The 24,110-nt window shown below is 40.7% G+C and overlaps 2 protein-coding genes across 2 annotated transcripts; one reads left to right on the forward strand and one right to left on the reverse strand.

Annotated features, from left to right (window-relative positions):
* Window positions 1–1,099: 1,099 nt before the first annotated feature.
* Window positions 1,100–3,632, reverse strand: c15h3orf80 (chromosome 15 C3orf80 homolog). The gene has a single exon (XM_079576824.1). The coding sequence runs from the start codon at window positions 2,665–2,667 to the stop codon at window positions 2,020–2,022; it is 648 nt and encodes a 215-aa protein (XP_079432950.1). The 5' UTR covers window positions 2,668–3,632; the 3' UTR covers window positions 1,100–2,019.
* An 8,003-nt stretch (window positions 3,633–11,635) lies between these two features.
* LOC306961150 (uncharacterized protein) lies at window positions 11,636–23,704 on the forward strand (the record flags this gene model as incomplete). The annotated part of the gene is made up of 15 exons (XM_079553771.1): window positions 11,636–11,685; window positions 13,082–13,113; window positions 14,434–14,469; window positions 14,681–14,773; window positions 15,852–15,893; window positions 15,972–16,021; window positions 16,105–16,157; window positions 16,232–16,458; window positions 18,383–18,636; window positions 19,410–19,535; window positions 19,606–19,741; window positions 19,817–19,861; window positions 22,184–22,255; window positions 22,350–22,640; window positions 22,932–23,704. The coding sequence occupies 15 exons, from the start codon at window positions 11,636–11,638 to the stop codon at window positions 22,958–22,960; spliced, it is 1,536 nt and encodes a 511-aa protein (XP_079409897.1). The 3' UTR covers window positions 22,961–23,704.
* Between the last annotated feature and the right edge of the window lie 406 nt (window positions 23,705–24,110).

Here is a 24,110-nt window from a genome sequence, read left to right on the forward strand (position 1 = left end):
TGTACTTTACATGTACATAAAAGGACTAACTGCTAAATTGTTTTTATTTATGCATGTTATATCCGGGTTACGAAAATCAATCTTGGGATATTTTTTCTAAAATAATTATTATGTGGTGAAGCGATTCTTGGTGTTCAAGAAACTTACAAAAGGTTTTCAAGCCACTATTGCAGAAGAGTTCAAATGAGGCAGTGCTTTATTTGTAAATCAGTAGTAGTAGGGACACTTCTGGATTGGTGTGATGGGTTGGGGGCACAGGCCAAATTTGTTACCAGAACTCTTTTATTATAAAAACACTTATATCCTCTCAAATATTTGCCGGATCCTTTACCACCAAAAAAGTTGTGAAACGAGGGATCAAATGAAACACTGCAATGACGTGTGGTGAAATTAAGTCCTGCTCATTTCTTTTTTTGATTTTGAAAATTAAAGGTGCATTATGGAACACCTTGATATTAGTGTGTATTTGACCACTTGATCCAGCGGCTGTATGAGTGGTAAATGGTAAGGACCTTTTTTTTTTGTTGCCATCAGCAGATAAAACCAGAATCAGAAACCCCCAAAACAATAGAAGCCACTGTTATGGAGAGTGAAGGCGCCGTGCTCATCTCCCATACATCCACTGGTCACTTTAAGTGTGCTTTAATATCACTTTTTATTCTCTTGAAAATACACCTTTAAACAATATCTTTAGTAGCTTTCTGTTTTACAGTTGGTGGCTACAATGAGACCAATATTAATACATTACTTCAGTGGCAGCTGTTGATGTATTTATTACGTGAGTGTTCCAGAGAGTGAGACTCGGAGCACTTTATAACCTATGAAGAGTGCTTTGCAAAATGTCCTGAGTCTGACCCTTGACAGCTCTCCCTCATCATTTCATTTTTACACTTTTAATGCTATTGATCTCAACCTCTCAAAGTAGCAAAGAATGAATTGATTGTTACTTCAGTTATTGCTTACATTACATTTATTCCCGTTGAGTGTGCAAGCAATAAGCCTTTGTGAAATTTTAGGAGCTCATACATGCATTTTTTTAGGCCCTGCTCTTTAACTTGAAGCTACTGCTGTCCAATAAGCTGGTGAAAGTAAACATGGATATACACTTCATATTGTTTTGTCAGTGCTGGTACAGAAGAGAGTCTTGGGGTCATATGTTTAACCTTGCCTCTCCATCAGCGGGTTTGAGACATGGATTTAAATGCTTTTAAGTGCACACTCCACTCCACAAATTTCCCTGTGGGGAGAGAGCCATCACTGTTCAATACTGGCCTAGAGGAGGATTAGGTTACACGAGCCACCACAATCACACACTCAGAAACCAGGCGCATTTGAGTCTCATGAGCATAAGACTGGTACATTTCACCCAATGGGCTTCACTTCCTAAATGCAATCAGCTGGTCTTAACTAAATCACAGACTTTGCTAAATGCATCAAATCCATTTATTTTCCTTGTGTTCACTGGGTATAGAGAGGGTTAAAAAGTAGGCTACCTATTCAATTAACATTCAGTGTAGGTTATAGATCTTTTTTTTGTAAAAGCACTGTGAGGCATCTGTTAAAATAGCAAATGACAAAAGAAAAACACATTTGATTGCTCTGAAATAATGCAAGTGCATTTGTGATTTGATGTCGACCAATATGCAAATATTTGTATCCTCACTACACATAGGAGGCCTTAGGCGGCAGCATCTTTAAGCAGGCCTTTTACACCTGACTCTGGATATGAGACAGAGCTGGACATTAATGATGTCTCTTGAAAGTCTCAATTGACAACAGCATGACCATAAATACATTCCAGATGAAACAAAACTTTCCAGTTATTTACAGGATATGGCCAATGGTCTTAAAAGAAAAGTTTTCCATTTACACAATGATTGGAGCCATCAAGCGTGGCCTAATACCCTGAGAAGCTCATAGCCTTTAGGCTAAATTTATTCTCAACATTTGATATTGCCAAGGCCGTAAGTGCACTTGAGAAGGCAGTGCCAACTGACAATAGTGTCCATAGCATTTGTTTCACACAGAGTTTCGAGACGTCCTTGGGCTGTGCTGCTGCCCCACCTCCAGCAGGACATCCCGCCTGCGCTCCGTGCCATCCACGGCTCGCGCTCTGCCATCGCCGCCAACATTGCTCTCACTCTCACCCAGTAGGTGCTCATCAGAGCGGTCCCTGTGCATCTCCAGCATGCTCTCCTCATATGTGGGCAGGTACTTGACCTCGTCATACGCAGGGAGACTCGTGGAGGCGATGTTCCCCATACTGTAGGATTCCGGGTAGTGCTCCAAAAGAGAGTCCTGTGAAGCAGATGCTTGTCCGTAGAACTGGGAGGGCTCCTCGCTGCGGTCCTGCTGGTTCGGCGGTCTCCGTGGCCGTGGGCAAATGATGCGTTGGATAAAGTAGCCCATGGCAAAGAGCAGCAGCAGGATGAGGATTCCGGAGAGTTTGCGCGTGAACCAGCCCACGTTGTCAAAGAAGACATGAATGGGCAGTTTGCAGCAGCGCACAGCAGACCCGGAGGTGGTGTTCCCTGCGCCTCCGGGGGGACAGCACTGCTGTCCAGCGCCACACTGGACATCACCGCAGGTCCGCAGCGCTTCAAACGCGGACAACAGACACGCGTACGCGAGGATTCCTACTGTCCCGCCTCCTGGCACGCGGGGCATGGTTAGGGAATGTCCACCGATCCGTCAGGAACCGCCGGAGGTCAACAGGAAGTCTGCCCAGGTAGGCTATGGGGTATTGGTCTGCTTCGATGTCCAGCAACTGGCAGACGCAGCAGCGCAATGAGTGGGACAGCCGGTGCCCCCCCACTCGGCGAGGACCCGAATGCCAGGGCAGTGGAGATAAAAAGCAAACCGAGCGCGCGCAACATCTGACATCACTGTTACGTGAAGACTCTCGGACAGAGTTTGGCAGCGATGTGCCGACCTAAACCTGAACCTGTGATCGATAGGGCTATTTTGGACGAGGCTACACATTTTCCCCTAATACAATAAAAGCCCATTGTTCTTGTTCAGATGCAGAATCCTCATCTCACTATCACGTTGGCAACGCCATGCTGTTCCTTGCAACCAAACGATTATGATGACAAATTGAAATGCTATAATTATATTTCTGTTATGATTCTAAACTAGTTCCACACTCTCAATCTTTTCAGCTTGCTCTGGACATGTAGGCTACAGGGAAATGGTTATAAAAGCTATTTTCAACAGTGATGAGATTGGCTTCAAATGGGCTGGCAGAGGCAAAAGATAAACCATAGGCTACATCAGTGGTTCTCAAACGTTTACGCCAAGTACAACATGAAGAGAAAACAAAGGCCACAATCAGAGGAGCAACACAGGTACCACCATTTGAGAACCACTGGGCTACTGTATAACCAAAGTAAGCCTAATGATCACAAAAAGTCTAAACATCAATATTTGTCTGTGCTGCACCACCACATCCTGTCTGCCTCATTCCCTGAAACCCACCGCAAAGTGCTGCTCTGATGTCTGTTTGGATGATTCAATAAAGTTCTTTTTGTCAGTGGGTACAGTGCAGGCCCAGTTCTTCAGCAAAAGAAGTTAATTCACGTTATGTGCTGTACCTGAAAGATTACAATATTTGATGTCAATGCTCTTCTCCATTCATTTGACACAGACCTTGTCTATCATTGTGTGTCATATGCATAGGGTTTACAGTGGGAGGAAAAAGTAAGTACACCATTTGGAATTTCTTACATTTCTGCCTAAATTGGTCATAACATATGGTCTGATCTGTATTAAAACACAATAATGATTAAACTAATACCACCCAAACATTTACATTTTATCACATTTTTATTGGCCATAACATGTAAACATTCACAGGAGAGCGTGGAATAAGTGAGTACACCACCTGAATCTCGCTGAACTGCAGCAGTTTTGTAAAGAGGAATGGTCCAAGATTCATCCTGATCATGTGCACGTCTAATCTGCAACTACAGGAAACGTCTGGATGAAGTTATTGCTGCCAAAAAAACCAGCTATTTACCACAAGGGATCACTTCTTTATTCCACGCGGAAGTTCTCAGGTTTTTCTGCAAAATATCTTGATGAACTTGTGAATTAATTTTTCCATTGATGATAGCAGATTGTCCAGGCCCTGAGGCAACAAAACAGCCCCACACCATGCTTCTCCTGCACCTACTTCACCGTGAAGATAGAGTTTTGATGTTGATGCGCTGTTCCATTTTTCCTTCACACATGACGTTGTGTGTTCCTCCCAAACTATTCGACTTTGGTTTGTGAAAGAGTTCTTGGATGATCCACAGCACTACTGGCAAACTACCCTGTGGACCGATTATCCCAAAGCTTGGGCGGGACACATAACATAACGTGTGGATAGGAAATGGAACAGCACCAACATCAAAACCCTATCCCCACTGTAAGCATGGTGCAGGAGAATCATGGTTTGGGGCTGTTTTGTTGCCTCGGGGACTGGACAATGTGCTATAATCAATAGAAAAAAAGCAGACACAACCGTTGCTTCCTTAAAAAATGTGATTATGTGAAGTTGTTGTTTTTTTGTTGTTTTGAAGACAATGAGTATAACATATGTGGACTATGTTACATACAGTACCTCATTGAATTCTGGCAAACATGACCTCAGCCTTTTCAGCATTGGGTTCATTACGCGTCCTCATAGTCTCAGAAGCAATAAAAGTCACTGTTTTCCTATGTGTTTAATAAAAGCCAGATCCATGGTCAGTGTGCATTATGTGATTTCAGAAAATAGCTGCTATTCAGGCCCACTCAGATTTTGAGGCTGTTTTAATTAAGGTTTTTGATATTGTAAAAAATATTTATTATAATGCTTGTTGTTTTCAAAGTTTCAAAGGATAGTTTTCAAAAGATAAACATATAAATAAGAATAAAAATGCTGTTGCTGACTCGTTGTGGCCTGTTTCTTAACCTGTTAAAAACAATACAATAGGCCTGAATATGAATCCAGACCTATTGGCTGGGAGCAACACTGTCCACCCAGAAAATGCAGCTTTCTTAAGTAAAATTATGTCTCAGGGGTTTGCAGCATAGCTCTTAATAACTTTGATGAGTTGGAAGGTTTTTGCTGAGCTCGGCATTCCTACAGTTTATAGGCTGACATTATAAGTCAGCCTTTTGGCGGTCTTCACTGTAATACATGCTATCACAGAGACAGGTTGGATGTGCAAGAGCACTAAGTGATTTGACTCAGCAGCCAGGCTTTCTGTTGAAATGGGAACATCAGGAACACTGGATGGATTAATGCAAACAATACATGCACCACACCAATGTATCAAGACTAGGACCCCACAGAGCACACATTAAAGTGTCTTGGCCAATTCACTTTGAAGATACAGTGGGCAATAACAAAAGAACATCATCACATTATGAGATCCACAAAACAAAAGAAATAGGGACGTACTATTGAAACTGAAGCCAACCATCACTTTATATTTCATCCATTCACAGGCATGGGGTGTAGTGTCTTGCCAAAAGACACAGCTGAACTGCAAAGTACAGCATTTAAACAGCATTTCAGTCCCAAAACAACAACAATGTTATGGGGAAATTTGAATCAATTGATTGCCACTGTCCATTGGCTTTATTCTGGGAGTATTGAACTCTTACAGCATCACAAGCACAGTATCTGTAGGCCAAACAGATGCAACATCCAAAACAGATTAATCAGGCTTGTAGGTCAGCATGTACAAGGACAGTCCATTGTCTCGTCGTCGGTGCTCTCTCTTTAGCAGCACAGCTACATGAGTCAGTTCCAGATTGCAGATACTTTAAGGCTAAACAAAGGCGGACGTTTCCCACCTCTCTCTCAGACTTGAGGCGTGGGGGGGCAGCCACTGACTTTTGACCCTGTGCCTCTCGCCACTGCACTGGATCACCGTGAGAGTGGCTATACCGCAAAAGGTGCCCACATGTAAGTCTGTCACATTCTCTTTTGACCGCAGAAGAACTCAACAGAAGGAATCAGTCGATTTCCTCCAGTAATCTCCTATATTACAGATTATTACAGATTTTCAGATAAATTCATAATTCCAGACTGGTAATAATTGTCAATAAGCATTACATTATTACAACGTCTAAAACTAAGAACATACAGTATTTAAAGTGCACCGTGGTTGTCCATTAGAATCTAACTGGAACTGAACTCCGAGTACTTCAAGAGGTTTCTTCCATTTGTTTATAAATAGTTCAGTGCCTCCTGTCAATACGTTTGATCACAGTCATACTTACATACCAGAGAAGTGGAGGAGGGCTCATCACCCACCAAGTGGAAGATTTGCTTTTCGTGTTCTGTTTAAGCTGAGCTTTATGTAAAAGGTCTATTTGGCCTAAGTTCATCAGTCATGTTTTATTATGAACAAAATAAAATAAAAGTACAACGTTCACTGATAAATAAAAGTAAAACAAACAAACAAACATATTTTTTGCACAATCACCCAGCCCTACTGCAAGTATAAAGGGTAAAATATTATGTAAATGTGTTTTTGATGCAGTGTGGTGATGGTTCACTTCCTGCTTCATTCCCAGGAGAAAAGTACAGAGTGTGTCGTGTGATAATGAGAGCTCATGTTAACTGTCTGGGGTCTGTGACATCATCCTTTCCAAACTGGTCACTTGGTTGGCTATAAAAAGGCGAAACTTAAAGGAATAGGCCACCATTTTTACATACTGAGATATGTTCTTACCTTAGCTTAGACAAGTTCTTTTGTTCCTGTCTGGTCTTCACGCGAGCCTTCTATCTAGCCTCCTCTCCTCTATAGATCCAAACGAGGTCAAGATAGAAGCTACCAAGCTCTTCCAAGTTTTCCCTATTTAAATATGGTTATGTGAAGTGTTACACTACCAAAGTATAATTACACAAAATTAAACAATGTGGATTTTCTAAGTGGATAAAAAGGGGAACAACAAAAAATGATTATGCAAATTGTATTTCAGTTCCATAAAGTAAAAAAAAAAAGAAGAAACAATTCAAATAAACTCATTGATGGTATTGTTTCTCAGGGCTCTTTGAATCACTGACATCATTCTCAGACGCCTGTGATGATTAGTTGTCAGATTAAGCCCAGTTAAGGGAAAAACAACTGAAAAAGGTGTGAAATAACGTGAAAGCGTGAAATAGCTGAATGCCTTCGACGTCGAAGGCATTCAACTTTTTCCTGCTTTTCATCAGCTTTCCCTATTGCTTGAAAATTGTGGTCTGCTTAATAATGGTGAATGCCCTTTTTTAGTTGTTTTTCCCTTAACTGGGCTTGAGATTGATGTCAGTGATTCAAAGATTAAAAATTAATTAAAATTTATATTTTTTTTACCTTCATGGCACTGAAATACAATTTGCTGGATAATTGTTAACATAGTGTGACTTTAAGTCGTAGGGATAATATTTTTTAACTGGTAGCCCTTGAACAACTTAATCCTCTTGAAGTAGCCCTCGGCTCTAAAAGGGTTGGGGATCCCTGTATGTATTTTTTGATATCGTTGTAATTTTTTATATCGCTGTGGACATAATATAATTGACACTCCGTCAGAGCAGCATAAACACTGACTGTGTAGGACACAGGGGCAGGTGCTTAAAAAGTAAAATGTAATGAAGGATGTAAATTGCTTGAGTAGATCATATTTGTGAAGAAATTAGTATGGCGCAAAAAATAAAAGTAGAAAATATCTTTGCATTAATCTTCGAAATAGGCTTAAAGGGGCTAGATGCAAGTTAGCCATTTTATACTCACTACTGCCACCTCAGGTCTTATGTGTAACTGCAGCTTCTATATTAAGCTCGTGCATGACGGCACTTCGACCCGAATTAACACCTTTTTGAGTGACAGTGCAGGATTTTAGAGGCAGTTGTGGTGAACAGGTCTGAGCTCATTCTACACAATAGGACATTGTTGGAACATGTAGGGGCAGGAAAACACTTAATTGTTTAACATTTTTAAACTCTGTATAGTCCCTTTAAGGCTGGAATTTCGAAGTAATTTGTCCGTTCTCATTATATCGTCAAATATATTGTTAACGTGACATTTCTTTTTTATATCATGATAGAGATTTCAGGCCATATCGCTCTGCCCTAGTCTAGACATTGTTAATGTTGTAAATGCCTTTTCCAGCTTGAAACTGGTTATTTTATATGGAATACCTACATAGGTGCAGAGGGGCATTTCTAACAACCATCGCTCCAGTGTTCTAATAGTGCATTGTGTTAGCATATCGTGTTAGAGTAGGGATCTCCAAGTCAATTTCGCTGGGGGCCAAAATATATCGGGAGTGTATTGTCGGGGTCCATAAACAATACCTCCAGTAAAATGTGTTTTGATTGGGAAAATACTATTGAGGAAACCTTTTTCAATAAATGAATAATAATGAGCCTGGCAGGACCGTAACCTTGGCTCACACTTGTCTTGCACTTAACAAGCCTGTGTCACAGGTCTCTGCCACACTGTAGTAATTATTTATTCACTCAGCACTTGGTGCTGGTAAGCTACTATTGTAGCCACAGCTGTCCGGGGCAGACTGTCCATTTACCACATGGCTATAATATGCTGTTTGTATCCTGATCTCTTATTATGTCAGTGCCCTCTGCTGGACACGTGTGGAATTCTTTCCTTTCTTTCTTTAAGCTGCCCCCTAGTGGCTGGAGTGAGCATTCTGGTTATTTCTTTAAAAAAAATCGTAACTCCGCACAGCAATGGGCCAGAGACTTACTTTCTTTTTTGATATTCAGGAATTTGTGCTCTTCAAGTCAGGGGCCGGATTGAATCATCTCGCAGGCCGGATTTGGCCCGTGAGCCACCTGTTGGAGACTCCAGTGTTAGAGGATAACTGATGATTAGAAAACCCTTGTGCAATTATGCTAGCACTGCTGAAAACTGAAACGCTATAGAAGTGGACAGTGTGACCCCAAACCTTGGAGCGGTGCATATATAGGCTATGTGGTTGGGCACTTGGATTACATACAAATGAATTTTTTTTTTTAAACATCTAAACATAGACTCAAAAGGTAATGAGCAAACAGTGGCGGCTCCAGAGAATTTTGATTGGGGGGCATTGGGGGGTCCTGGTCATTTCAAGGGGGGTCTCATGAAAACCAACAAAAAACATAGTGGACACGGCTAATAACTGCATATTACTGCATATTACTGCTACTAAATCATAAATTGGCCTTCGTAAATTGACTGGATGCTACACCCATGACACAAAATAGTGGGTGCCGCGAAGTTCATGGGGTGTTGCAGGGATTCTTATGTTTATATTTTTTTTATGTGTCAAATAAATTATTAAATATTATTAGGGCCTGGAATCGATTTTTACAAAATGTTTACAAATTAATTGCAAATCTAATTATAAATGCCTTCATGAAGTGCCTAAAATCTCCTGAATAGAATTTACCATGGATTTGAAAAAGGTCAAAACATTTCTCTTCAGTCTGTGAGCCTTCCCTTACTGTGCTGGTCCTCAGCGAGGGTCACCAGTTCTATCACACTGAAAAGCAGGACTCTTGAGGTCAAAAGTGAGGACACATGTGAAACCTACAGATATTATTTTAAATAATGTTACATCCAATCAGAATGTACAAAGCATCAATGTTGTTGTATTATGTATAGAAAATATCATTACCATGAATAAGAATTTGCATTTTATCAACTAATGATTGATCGACTGTAACTTTAAGCTCTTTAACATTATGTGGTCATAATGCATTTGGTGGCAACAGGTCTCCATGGTAACGCTGAGGGGAGGGGCTGACTCGCTCTCTCATTTGGTCCATGTTGTGAAGATCTCAAACAAACAGAGCGATGAATGCGTGGTACCGGTGGTACCTGTCTCTGCCCTTCTGTTCAGGGCGCTCGCTCTGTGCGTGTGAGCGGCAGCTGTGCGGTCAGAGCGCTGAGGTGCCTCTGTAAGCAGCAGCTGACCCGGGGCAGGCGGGCCAGTGCACAGCCCGGTCAAAGCAAAAGCTGGACATTGTGTCGGTCAGCGACAGTAACGAGTCAAAATGAACACGCGGTTTGTGCGTGACCAGATCCTGATTCCGCAGTGGAGTTTACAGACTTACATCCGCCCGGCTTTCTCCCTCTGTCAGCCCTGCGCTCAGCGCATGTTGTAAACAGCGAGACATGCGCCAGTCGTGGCGTTCACCGAGAAAGAAACGTGACAGTCACTGCGCACGAAAGACAGACACAGCAGCGCAAATAGAGCCGCCCGCAGCAGTGGAGATCATCAGGCCCGTCATTTTCACGGAGGAGGGATTTATAGCCTATGTATTTAATCAAGAAACATAACTCTGAATTGTTTAAATTGTGTCTTGTGCTAGATTTCTCTGACCTTCCCTGTCCTCTCTTGAATCTTGCCTGTTTCCTGGGATCTGGGGGGTATCGTTTTGCCACTCAGCCTGATGCTGATCTCTCCCTTCGGACCGTCTCTCTCTCCGCTCTGTGGTATGTGACACAGCCATTAGTTCATCCCAGAATCAATTTATGATTGTTTCCGTTTCCTGATATTTTTTGATGGTACAGTACATTACTTTGATAAATGTTAAATGTGACATGTAGGGCAAACCAGGTTAACAAGCAGCAGAGGGACTGGGTTTCAAAGTTTAAGAATGTTAAATAAATTCACTACCAATAGTATGTTGCTTGTACTTTCCAAAGGTTTTCCAAAGTTGTTGCTTTAGCTTAGAACACATTCATGAGCTTATTGTTCTAGAATAGGCGATCAGTAGCCAATATATTGTTTTTGTACCCTATATCTTAACAAATAAGCTACTTGGAGGTGGAAGCCCCACAAAAACACCCACAAAAAATGTGGCCGCTGTGAGGGCAGCGCTGTCAGTGCAGTTTTGTTGTCTAGGGAGACCTCTGGTGGTTCTTTGGAAGCATTGCAGCCATACACTAGATGGATGGATTCCCGCGTGAAATGACCCAAGTAAAACACCGGGAATCAGACCCATATGGCCATGGGCTACAAAACCAAATCGACATATCGGTTGGTGTAGGCCGGTATGTGTCCGTCTTTGCTGCAATAATTAGCGAATGTATCAGATAAACCGCTTATAGCTGTTTGATATACTAACGACTGAAATTAAATGCTTTCAGAAGGCGGGATGTAGCGACAGATCTGATCCACCCACGTGCGTTACGGTGATTTGTGAGTCCCCTCCAATCCCCACTGCAGCTACGACGACCCGCTTTTATTGCACACATGCGCACTGCGCCCTATTCTGTTGTAGATAAAGAGCTTCAAAGACTTGGGCTCGTGCAACAACAACAACAACACAAATCTGAAAAAGAAACCTACCAGGCTATTGCTCCTTGCAGATTTAACGAACGGAAGATTTCACGGACCCTGGATGCTTTTTGTGCCTGTACAGGATTGGGAATGCTTTCCATCTCTCCAGAACCTTTGTTTGTGAATTTGAGGGCATGCGTTTTTGCAGCACCCGACTGCGACAAATAGCCTTGGCACTAGGGTATTGTGTGCCATGGGGATAATGATTACTACATCTATTGTAACATCAACAGGAAAAAGGTAGCTCCAGACATAGATCAAATTTCATCAGCATTTTACGCGCAGCCGCTGCACAACACCGCACCACGATTTGGTTACAGCCAGGATGGTGGCAGAGATGGCGAGCTGTGGAGCTTCTACTTATGAAGAGGAAGGGTAAGACTTCTCGTTCTGGTTTTCTACTTAAACGCAAAACTACCCCTTTGTTTTCATTTAGAATTGGCTGCTCTGGCATGGTACGTGGATGTGCAACTGCGTATTTTGTGTAACAATGACATTCACTGTAGCCAATTAAGTGGGTTTTCTGAACGGGACGTGCTTGTTAGTTACATTTCTACTACTGTGTTTAACGACGAGAAGAGAACGTTTGTGATGGTGTCTTTGTAGTGCAGTTCTACACGCTACAATGTTGTTACTGTATGGTGATGGTGACTCACTTCCACAATAGCTCGTCTCAACACGCTTGTATTTTGGCCTCACGCTTTCGATCCAACAAATGAACCCCGTGTGTAGAATGTAAGATATTATTATAACCTATGACAAACCTGTGTTTTGTGTGCAAAAAGAAATGAAGAAATATTTAGATGGAAATGCAACAGTGCAAAACTACCCTATTATAGTAGATCTAAAATATAAAAAAAATGGCAACCCCATTGTATGATTATCATGTTTTATGGAACTTTTTTTCTAATTTTATCAATAGAGGCATTAAACCACCCACTCCAGCTCATGTCAGGGATGTGTGTGATATTGTTTACAGTGTAAACCATAGAAGTGACCTGATACTGGTGGTGACTCATATGTCTCTGGTGAATACAAAGTCAGTTTGCCTGGTGTCAGTGCACACGCGAGGAAAAGTCCCACATTCAAGGCACCGCAGCTTAATAAAAGCCAGGCACAAAGGGTAAACAACTGTTCAGGTGCAACCCTTCTCCAAACTCAACTTTCATGCTGCTTCCTGTCATGTCACCACCAGGCACAGAGTCAAAGTACAACACTGTTTCCCGCCAGATGTTCACAAAGAGAAACCACAGTCCTTATCATCATCCACAGACATGAAAGTTATAACTACCCTGACCGCAATAAACTATCCCCTCAGTCCACTATCGGCCTCTTCATTTGTAACTAATGAGGAAAAGAAGTAAACCTGCATGTGACCTACTAAATCTTTGCTGGTCGTGGACTGTCTATGTAAAACATGCTGCATCCTGTTCAGCCTGCATCAACTGGTCTCGCCAGTCCTCATGGCCAACTGCCAACTATTGTCACTCAACCCATTGTTATAAATCATTATTTTTCAAAGCCATAAGTTCTTTTGTAAAAACATACAACTTTTAATGGCAGGGCTAAATATACAGCATTTGTTATGCGAACAACCAACAACAGCGATTCTCACTTATGAGAGTGGTTTTTACACTTCCTGTATTTCTCGCTTGTTTTTCTGTTGTTGAAAAAAAGGTTTCCAAACTTGAGCCTGACACCACACTTTATCTGTCATCTTCAGTATTACTGCCCTGAAAACAAAATGTAACACTTCTTCTGTCTCCAACAGAGATAGTGATGTTCCTGCCCCCGCGGAGAAAGGTAAACTCTTCATTATGTCATTTCACTGTTGAGTTTTCATATCATTTGTGTACTGTAGCTATGACGACAGTATGACTATGTCACTTTAGTTTGAATACTGTGACAGTGCTTTTGCTTCACTGCCCAGTCCTTGCCATTCTTCAGTTTTTATTTTTAAATTGACTGATAACCTCAACCCGTACTTGAATATATGTTCCAATGAAGACTTTGTAGTTTAGTAAAACACCAACAATAACAATAAAAAAAAAGTTAAGATATGTAGGGGAAAAAGGTTTATGTTTTTGTTGTTGTTTTGATTTTCGTTTTCATTTATGCAAACTGTGCTTAGTCGAGTGCAGGGAAACCCAGAGTGGCGCACACTGTAGTTGCCTCTGCTTTAAATGGTGACACCAGGAGATGGCAGTCTAGACACATAAAATGTTGTTTGTGAGTCTGTCAGTTTATACTGTATTATCTCTGGCTCAGATGAGAGTATAAAAAATGAAAGAGACATCAGGAAGTATTAGTTTAGCAGTTCATGCTCCAGAAGGTATTTAGATATGCACAATGGAGCCAATCATAACACTGTGATCGTTGGAGATTGTCTAATCTGAGAAGTTAAGCAGTGTTGGACCATTAACCATTAACCAGATGGGAGATTGTGGTTTTGTTGTGGCTCGGCGGCAGAGCGTTCACCACTGAGCCTATGGTTCTCTCTCCAGTGCGTATTGAAAGATAGATACAGATACTTTTCACATTGTTCAGCCTTTGCAGTGAGTATAAGAGCCGAGCCATTTGCTGTGTGTGCTTTTACCATCCATTAAACAAACAGGCTTTCTGTCAGGTGCTGTGGTCCACGCTTTAGTGCTGATGAGAACAGAAAGGCCTTTCAGCTGTAAAAGCAAACTACTTAAAACATTGGAGCTATACTAAATTATACATATTGATGATGTAACAAGTGAATTTCTCCATTGTGAGATCAATAAAGTTCTATCTTATCTTATCTTAAAAAATGACATGCACAAATAAAAATCTTCACTCAAGTGTTGTGCAGGCCTGACTCACATCTTTGAACCGCTGCTACAGAATGACTGTGATGAAGCAGTAAAGCTATAGGGCTTTTTGTGACTCAGGAACTAAGCCTCAAGGATCCCCCTGTGTGACAATCACATAAAATCCCATGTGTTTTAGGAGGGTTTTGTGAGAGTGAGGCTAAAGTTTTGGGGCAGCACCTATGGTTTCTTCTCTCTTGCTTACAAGGCCAGAAAATACCAAATCCATATTAGCTCTGACTCACTTCTACTGCAGTAAAATATACATTCACTTGTTGTTGTGTTCCAGATAATAATCAAACTGAAAGTGACAACAGCAGTTCAGGTGAGCCACAAAACCTCTTCTTTTGCCCCCAACTTTTACTGAAGTTCCTTGTGAGCCTTGTGACTGATTGATGTCACAATACTAAAACCTCAACCTCAAATTTGAATCTAAGAAATAAACACAATATTCAATACCAAATGTGATACCACTGTGAAAAACGGAATTATCAAACATATGAATAAAATACACTGTTTTCTGTTCTTATAAGCAGATAACACGGGATCGTCCAGTGATGAGAGTTCAGGAGAAGAGGACAATGAAGAAGAAATTGTTACAGAAGCAGAAGATCAAACAGCTGCAAGTGGTGAGTTTTTGTGTGTAATACTAGCCTGGGAATACCCATGCAGCTGTGTGCGCTCGAATCATTTCGAACTTCACAGCAGTCTGGGAACCATGTCCGAAGTTTTCGCATGGATTTGGGGACCAGTCACATAATGAGGAGGGACGGCAGAACGATGACGCAGCAGACGCAACGCCATCTTTCGATCAAGCTTTAGACCGTGTTCTAAATAGTTTAGCTCGAGAGTTTACAGCGGGTACGACATCATACGTCATCGGATTTGAGTAAACGAGTAAAAGTAGTTAAAGTGTTACAAAAGTACAAGCATTTATTTTTCATTTAAAGAGACTATACAGAGTTTAAAAATGTTAAAATTAGGTATTTTCCTCCCCCTCCATGTTCCAGCCATGTCCTAATGTGTAAAATGAGCCCAGGCCTAGTCACCACAACTGCCTCTAAAATCCTGCACTGTCACTCAAAAAGGTGTTAATTCGGGTCCAAGTGCCTCATGCACAAGCTTAATACAGAAGCTGCAGTTATGCATAAGTAAATGACCAATTTAATCCAGTCCCTTTAAGGCCTTTCCACATAACACGCAATTACCAGAATAAAATACAAGCTTTTATTTTCTTAAAATAAAAAAGAGATTTAAATAGTTTAATTAACATACCATACCATACTTTGATTACCCACTGTAAAATAGCATTTTCTGTGTCGGAGCATGTTTTGTATTGCTGGCAACAGTATAATCCAAAATGTGTGCCTTTAATTATATTCATTATGAATATCTTTTACTTATGACAACATTGACAACATTTTATGACCTCTATCTCTACTTCTGTACAGCTGGAGTGAATTATTTCCAAATATAAACAGAACAATATGATCAGAAACAAACCAGTCAAGATTAAATTACATTATTGTACAAGCCAGGTAAACAGGAGAAGCTGTCCTCTCCTGTTTACCTGGCTTGTACAATAATGTAATTTAACTGATTCCTCACACCAAATCTTTTTACCTTGCGTAAACCTAAAATTGGATGTTTGTCCTTTTCGTGTTCAACCCTGAGGGTTCAGTATCAATTGTAACTATTTTCTTACAGGCTCAAAGGATGGCACAGAAGTGAATGGACACAAAGGGAAAGGTAACAGTCTTCCAAACTCCAGCTACAAACTATTACCACACAGGTTTGACTTCCAATTACTCTTGTATAATATTTCAGAAGATCGACCTTTGAAATTTTGCTGTGAAAAATGCAAGGCAATACAACAGGTGAGCCAACATGCATAGGACGACAGTACACAATGCTATCGAATATGTGACTAAATACCTGTGCACATTGCTCCATCCTGCAGAGCCATGGCAACGAACTTGTAACACCCACAAGGATTGCAAAGGGAAGATTACAGTATGTGGCATAATGTATCTCTGCTCTTCATTAGTTATTTGAGCTGGTTGTCTGACTCTTTGGTTGTGATCCAGGGTGAAGTTGGACGGAGAGGGCACATACGAATGCACAGTGACAGGTCTGGTGTTCGAAGCGTCAGAGCCAGTTGTGGTGCGATACTCAGTCTTGTCCTGGACCAGATATGGAGCGTTTCTGGAGGACTCCTGGAGGTTTGCTGGTCCCATCTTTAACGTGGACACAGTGAATAAGGATGCGTCGGTGCTCAAGTCTATCCAGTTTCCCCACTCTGTCTGTCTAGCAGGTAAGACTTTGACAATGCATTTCTTATATGTACAGTGTTAATGTGTAAGTTCAGCGAAAAATGTAATGCACAGGCTGTTTCTAACACAATTGCCAGTGATGTACCTAAACGCGTTCATTGAACAAAAGTTCATGAACGCGTTCATATTTTGGGCGAATGTGAACTGAACGGACTGGATTACTGCCTGATGAACGAAACCATGAACGCGTTCATTCTGGTGTCTGTGAACGGCATTCCCGTTCTATTTACGTTCGTTCAATATGGAGCCAGATTTCTTATATCAGTGAATATAATAATAAAACCCCACACCGGTAACCTGCAGGGTCCGCCACAGTGTGAGGTTACGAAGCTAGTTTCCCTTGTGTAACGTCTGTCGCTCCAAACTCCTCTCTGCTCCGCGGTGCGCACTCATTTGCATAAAGACACTGTGGAATTTTGAACTACAAATTGGCTCCTAAAACAATCTTATTCACATGATTAATTTACCAAATTAACACAAATGCAATTGAATATTTGTAGCTTAATTTTCCACTAAGAATTTACCAATTAAACTTAAAAAAATACAAAATATATAATAATAAAATAAAATATGATTAGCAAAGATATCCAAAATCCACTCTGAAAACAGTGACAGGCTGACATGAAAGAGCTGCATAACAGTAAGTGAGGAGGCCATAATATTTTTGACTCATGGCTGAAGTCAACTTTCTCCAGCTCTCCCAAGGTTGGCAAAAATGCATCTCAAAATACTTCAGATTGTTGCATTAAGATATGGAATATAAAAATGTTTCCCTGAGAGGGGAAATATACTTCTCACCTATTTCACCCCTGACCCGTTTTCAGGGCCATACCGCCTTTGCGATGCCCAATCCCGTCAGACCTTGGAAGCTAAGTAGGGAAGGGCCTGGTCGGTACTTGGATGGGAGACCGTTTAGTAACACCAGGAAGCCTAGCGAATGTAGTGAGTGAGTGGTTGGTGGTGGTCGGAGGGGCCGATGGCGCAGACTGGTTGCCTCGCTTCCGTCAGTCTACCCCAGGGCAGCTGTGGCTACAATAGTAGCTTATCACCACCGGGTATGGAGTGAATGAATAATGCAATGTAAAGCGTCTTTGAGTGTCCAGAAAAGCGATATATAAAACCGATGCATTATTATTATTATTATTATTATTATGCCTGAATAATAGCTCGCAGCAAAAAACAAAAACAAAAAAAAAACTATGAACTAGTTCATTTTTGGAACTATGAACAAACTATTTACTATAAACAATTATGAACTATGAACGATCTAGTTCATTTTGAAATTTGTGAACTGAACTTTGAACTAGTTCAAAGTTGTAGAAAATGAACTTTCCCAACACTGACAATTGCAGTATATTTCTAAGGATCTGGCTTAGACAATAACCAAGGGATGCAATCCATTATAACCAATGTTCCTCTCCACTCTAAACCCTAGTACCAGTATATCATACTATGGATATATAAATTAAATTAATCAGATATATTGTTTATATATATATATATATATATACAGTATATATTATTCTGTTTATACCTTTTGTCGGTCTCTCAATACTATACTGAAGTAACGCTAAACACACTGGGATTGAACAAAAGTTTTCTTCTTGATGTCCTTAGTCTGTAAACAAAAATAATAATAACTTGGTGTCAGGAATTTATACAGTTCAGGGTGTGGAAAAAGCAGCACATCTTAGTGATTGATTATCAGTACTTGGACAGAGAGGGAGTCTCTATTTTGTGCCAGGTCCAATGACTTAAGGACAGCTTTTTCCACCAGACTTTGTGAAAGCTGAACTCTCACCTTTCCTTCCTTCTTCCCCCATTGTGTACATACTGTATAGTCTTACCTGTTGTTTTAATGCACCAAGGGTTTGAGAGTAAACTGTATCCCACTTTGTTCCACAGATCCAGATAGTGACAGAAAATTTAGTGTCTTGCACATAAAAAACCAGCGTCCAATCATCGAACCCACAGTGGACCACTCGGGCAGTCATGTGAAGTGGCACGTCACTTCCCTGTCCCCCGTGGGGCCGATCATCCAGACCAGCCATTCTGTGGAGCACCATGGCGTCGTGCTCATCTACAAACAAGTGGCCATCAGCAACAACTGCCACAGCTTCCACATCTACCTGGCCACCAACAGCCCCTCAGACATTAAGGTTGGAAGAGAAAAGCACTCCTTTAATCTCCCGTGTAACCCTTACAGCTTTTAAACACTCTTAAGGCAGTGGCTCTCGGGACCAAAATGTGGGTTGCGGAACCTTTTTAGTGGCTTTTCTCAAGTAAAAGCCATTTAACAGACTCGACTCTTTGGTTGTGATCCTTTGGTTGTATGTAGTAAAACACAACTCGAATCTGTTCAATGTTTGCTGTTGATTTCACCCGTACTAGCTACTTACTAGATCTGAGTTTCCAGATTTTCCATGTGTGTAAATGCAACATGTGAAGCATTCTTGTATTAGCTCACATTTGTGGGCCTTGTGGGCCAGTTCTAGAATTTGGGCATGTCTCGTCAGTTTGGTTATTTTGTTATGGTTACAGATCCCCTTTCATTTTTTCTTCATCAGTGTAACACACTGTTTTTGGAAGAACCAGGGCTTTTTTTATTTTATAATGGGGTTTTGTAAACAATCTTGTACAATTTTTTCAAACAACGAAAGGCCAATCTGTATAAAAAAAAATACTGAATGATAACTGCAAACTTTGGAGGGAGGCATGCTGTACATTTGATAAGTGAAAATGTGGAAGTATAGTTTCCTGGTGTTTACTGAGGCTTCTGAAGTCGATTTAGTGTTGAGTCATTGCTGAAGGTCACACCGGATGTGGCTTTGTGGTTGTGAATACAAATAGTAAATCTAAAATAGTGCATTAAAGCTGTGCAGGCAATCTGAAATGTTGGTATAGTTCATTATATTTGCATATCTTTCATCAGGACATTCGCAATCAGGTGCGTGGTTACAAGAACCGGTACATCAGCATAGAGAAGCCCCCCACGTGTAAATTGGATGAAGGCACTTACCGTCTTCTGTGTGAGCCGGAGGGAGAAGTCAAACCTCAGGTAAGTGCCCTGTTCCTGTTAATGAGCAATCACATTAAAGTATGAGTAATGAACTCATCCATACAAACAGGAGCTGAAATTCACCCTTGCAGTGACAAAAATGAAGGGCTACTTTGAAGCCTTTTTTGAGCAGCCTCCTCCTTTTACAATGTCTCTTATAGAGACGTCTACTGATGCAACAGTGTGGTCCGCAACCATCAGAGAAGGTAATTGCACAGCACACAATAAGACTAGTATATTATTGCAAAGAATACTTAGTGTTTTACTACGTGTTCTTCTAGGCGACTGTGTGGATCCAGAAAAAAAGCCACGAAAAAGGACGAACAGTAAGTTCTGAGCTTTAATATACAGCAGGGGTCCCCAACCTTTGGGCCGCGACCCAGTACCGGGCCGCTGATCCACCCAACCCTGTTCAGATTCTGCCCGAACCACTTACTTTTTACATTTAATCTTGAATGTAATCAATGTAATCAGTGCAGCCTCGAGCTTAATGTGTCATGTGCAGCATCTGCATATATACAGTGCCTCTCGTAAGTATTCATACACCTTGAGCTTTTGCACATTTTGTCATGTTTGCAACCCTAAACATAAAGATTTTATTTTGATTTTTTTACTGAACGTTCACACACAAGTAACCGACAACTGTGAAGTGAAAGCAAAATGATACATGATTCTGATATTTTTCAAAAAATAGAAAAGTGAAAAGTGGGACGTGCATAAGTATTCATACAGCATTTTCTGAGTGCATTAAATTGCCTTTAAAACATTCTTAATGACTCCAGAATGTTCACACCTTGGCCTAACGGTTAAATAGAGGCCACCTGTGTGTAATCTACTCTCAGTATAATTTCAGCTGTTCTTTTAGGCCCTCAGAGCTGTGGTCGGAGTGTATTGGTCACTAAACAACATCATGAAGGTCAAGGAGCTCACCAGAGAGGTCAGGGATAAAGCTGTGGAGAAGTTTAAAGCAGCATTAAGTTGTACAAAGATTTCCCAAGATTTAAACATCTCCCGGAGCACTGTTCAATCCATCATTCGGAAATGGAAAGAGTATAGCACCACTGCAGACTTACCAAGACACAGCTGTTCACGTAAACTAACAAACTGAACAAGGAGAACACTGGTAAGAAATGCAACCAAGTGCCCCAAGATAACTCTGGAGGAGCTGTGAAGTACTGCTGCTGAGCTGGGGAAATCTGTACATGGGACAACTATAAGTCGTATCTACACAGATCTGGCCTTCATGGACGAGTGGAAGAAGAAAGCCATTATTGAAAGGAGGCCATAAGAAATCCCGTTTGAAGTTTGCTAGAAGTCATATGGAGGACACAGCTCCATGTGGAAGAAGGTGCTTTGGTCAGATGAGACAAAAAGGTAACTTTTTGGCCCAGATGCAAAACGTTATGTATGGAGCAAGCCTGACACTGCTCATCGTCCTGAGTGCACCATCCCCAGTGTCAGATATACGGGGGGGAGCATCATGCTGTGGGGCTGCTTTTCCTCAGCGGGGACTGGGGAGACTGTAAGAATAGTTGGTAAGATGGATGGAGCCAAATACAGAGACATTTTGGAGGAAAAACTGCAGGAGTCAGCAAGAGAACTGAGGCTGGGGCGGAGATTCACCTTCCAGCAGGACAATGACCCGGAGCACAAAGCTAAATCTACAATGGAATTGTTCAATAAAAACATATTAATGTGTTAGAATGGCCCAGTCAAAGTCCTGACCTAAATCCTATTGAAAATCTGTGGAATAATCTGAAAACTGCTGTTCACAAACGCTCTCCTTCTAATGTGACAGAGCTTGAGTTGTTTTTTAAAGATGAATGGGCTAAAATGTCAGTCTCAACATGTGCAAATCTTGTAGAGTCAGACCCCAAAAGACTTGTGCTGTTATTACAGCAAAAGGGGGTTCCACAAAGTATTCATTCATGCTGTATGAATACTTATGCAAGCCCCACTTTTCTATTTTTTGAAAAATAACAGAATCATGTATCATTTCGCTTTCACTTCACAGTTATCTGTTACTTGTGTGTAAATGTTCAGTAAAAAAAATCAAAATAAAATCTTTATGTTTAGGGTTGTAAACATGACAAAATGTGCAAAAGTTCAAGGTGTATGAATACTTTCGAGAGGCACTGTATATAACACTCCCTGCCCTTCACATTCTCACCTTAGCTTGCGATCATTGTGCTACAGCCTCACAACTTTTGTTTGTATTTTTTTTGTGTTTATTTTTAAAGAGCTCTTCTCCATGCTTCAGAAATGTGACCCATAGCATAATTCAGCACGTGTTCCTAAGCGTCCTCCTCCCCTCCTCCATCCACCGGCCCGCATTAATAATTTCAGGTCTCTTATCGGTCACCGGCAGGAAAAAGGTTGGGGACCACTGATATACAACACTGTTATGTGGCCAATGCATATTCATAAAATTCTGCTTTTAAACATTTATATTGAACCATGTACATGCATCACCATGGATGATTTTAATTTCCTGTATTTATGTTAATTGTTTTGTGATGCTCCTTCCTGTCCCTTTAAATGCGCGTCAAGCACGCCCAGGCCAACATTGTAAATAAGATATTGTTCTTAATGTTTCACTCGTTTGAAATAAAGGATAAAAGATGAATAACAAACTTATCCTTGTGTAGGCCGGCAGAGAAGCAGCAGTCCATCAGAAGAGGAAACGAACTGTAAAAGGTCACGATGGGAGGACGAGTCAGGTAAATTATCCATGTCTCAAATATGAATAATAATAATAATGTCTGTATATGTTGTTTATCTCTATGTGACTCTACGCCGATGTTTTCACTGCAGATGGGGGTAAACCCGCCAAGATTACAGCTCAGGACATGTCCGAGCGGCAGCTACTGCAGGTGGCCAAGCGGCTGGGCAAAGAGTGGAAACAGGTGGCCATATATCTGGACTTGAGCTCTCGGGACCTGGATGACATTCAGGCAGTGGAGAAGGATGTGACCATGCAGAAGCTGAAAATGCTGGTAGAGTGGAAGAGCAGGAGGGCTCCAGGGCAGGCCACGGCGTCCCATCTGTGGAAGAGCGTCAAAGACTTGGACGACTTACCGAACGAGATCGTTCAGACGCTAGAAGGTAAAGAAACAATGTGTTTGCAAACTGACAATGAAGTGTTTCAGTACTGCCATCTGCTGTTAGAGAGATGTCCATGTTTTACCCACAATAATAACAGAAATTGTGTAGTTATTCTTGTATTATTTGTATTTGTTGTATTTTTAAGCCAATTTTAGGACAACCTGAAGCAATATGTGTTTTCTTTGTATGACCACAAAAACTGGAAAATAAATAAACCATCATCAAAATAAAACCCACTTCACTGTGTAAACCTATTGTTATGATAATCAACATTTTTGTTTTCTTTTTCAGACATGATGAGCTGTCACACACAAAAATAGGGACTGGCAGGTGTTGTGGCCTGCTGCTCCTCCATCAGGACTAAACTAACTCAGGACTGAAGCAAAGTTGGACCAAGCCTCAACTTTTGTTGAGGATTTTTGTTGTAATATATTTTTTTTTTATTGAGGACCTGGTGTCCAAACCGAGAATGTACATATTGTACAGATATGTTGAGTTGTAAAAGGCCAGTGGACTGACCAGTAGAAAGGACCCTCCAATGGTCATTGTAGATATGTCGAAGATGGAGTTATTGCAGTGTTTTAAACTGCCAACAGTGAAGAACTGTTTTACTTAAAGTTTGTGGGACCTCAGACGTGCGTGTCTGAGGCATTATGTACTGTAGTGTAGCGATACAAAAACCTTTTATACTCCATTAGTTTACAATTTGTTATTGTACACTCTATTTTCCTATGATTATTTTTATACTTATTTTATGATTATATGAAATGTACTAGATGACTGTTTTTTACATTCACTCTAATCATGGGGCATTCCTGTGTTTGTTAAGCTCTATCTTGAAGCATTTGTCGGTGCAGCTCCTGCACAGTTACACAAACTGTAACTGTTGTGCGTCTTTAAATCAGTGGATATTTTGGTGCTAATTGAGTGTTTTTTGGCCTTTTACTGTAAATGCATTGCATTATTTTGGTTATTGAACCCTTAACGACACTGAGCACCAAGAATTGAATTTTTGAATTAATGTTTACATGAAAACCACTGGTCCGTCTCTTTGCACTTATATAATTCAGGTCAGCCATTACAAATATTTGTAAAATAAAAATGTTGACTGAGCAGTTTTTTATTCATCATCATCATTATTATTATTATTATTGTCATTATTATTATTATTATTATTATTATTATTATGAATGAATGAATGTTTATTCGGTTACAAAAACATAAAACAAAAAGTACAGTATGTACTGCAAATTCATCACAGACAAGGCGGGTAACCGAAAAGGTGTAGGCTGAAGCCATGGCTTATTTTTTCTACCCTGTTTACAAAACAACAAAACAACATCTACCCATCAAAGACGTTACAAAAAAACAAAACAAATGTATACAATATATTATATATATACCTATACATTCATGCATAAACAGTACACATATTTTTTCTTCTTTACTAAAATAATAATATGGTAATTT

This window comes from Gobius niger (assembly GCF_951799975.1).
Source record: "Gobius niger genome assembly, chromosome: 1".
Classification (NCBI taxonomy): domain Eukaryota; kingdom Metazoa; phylum Chordata; class Actinopteri; order Gobiiformes; family Gobiidae; genus Gobius; species Gobius niger.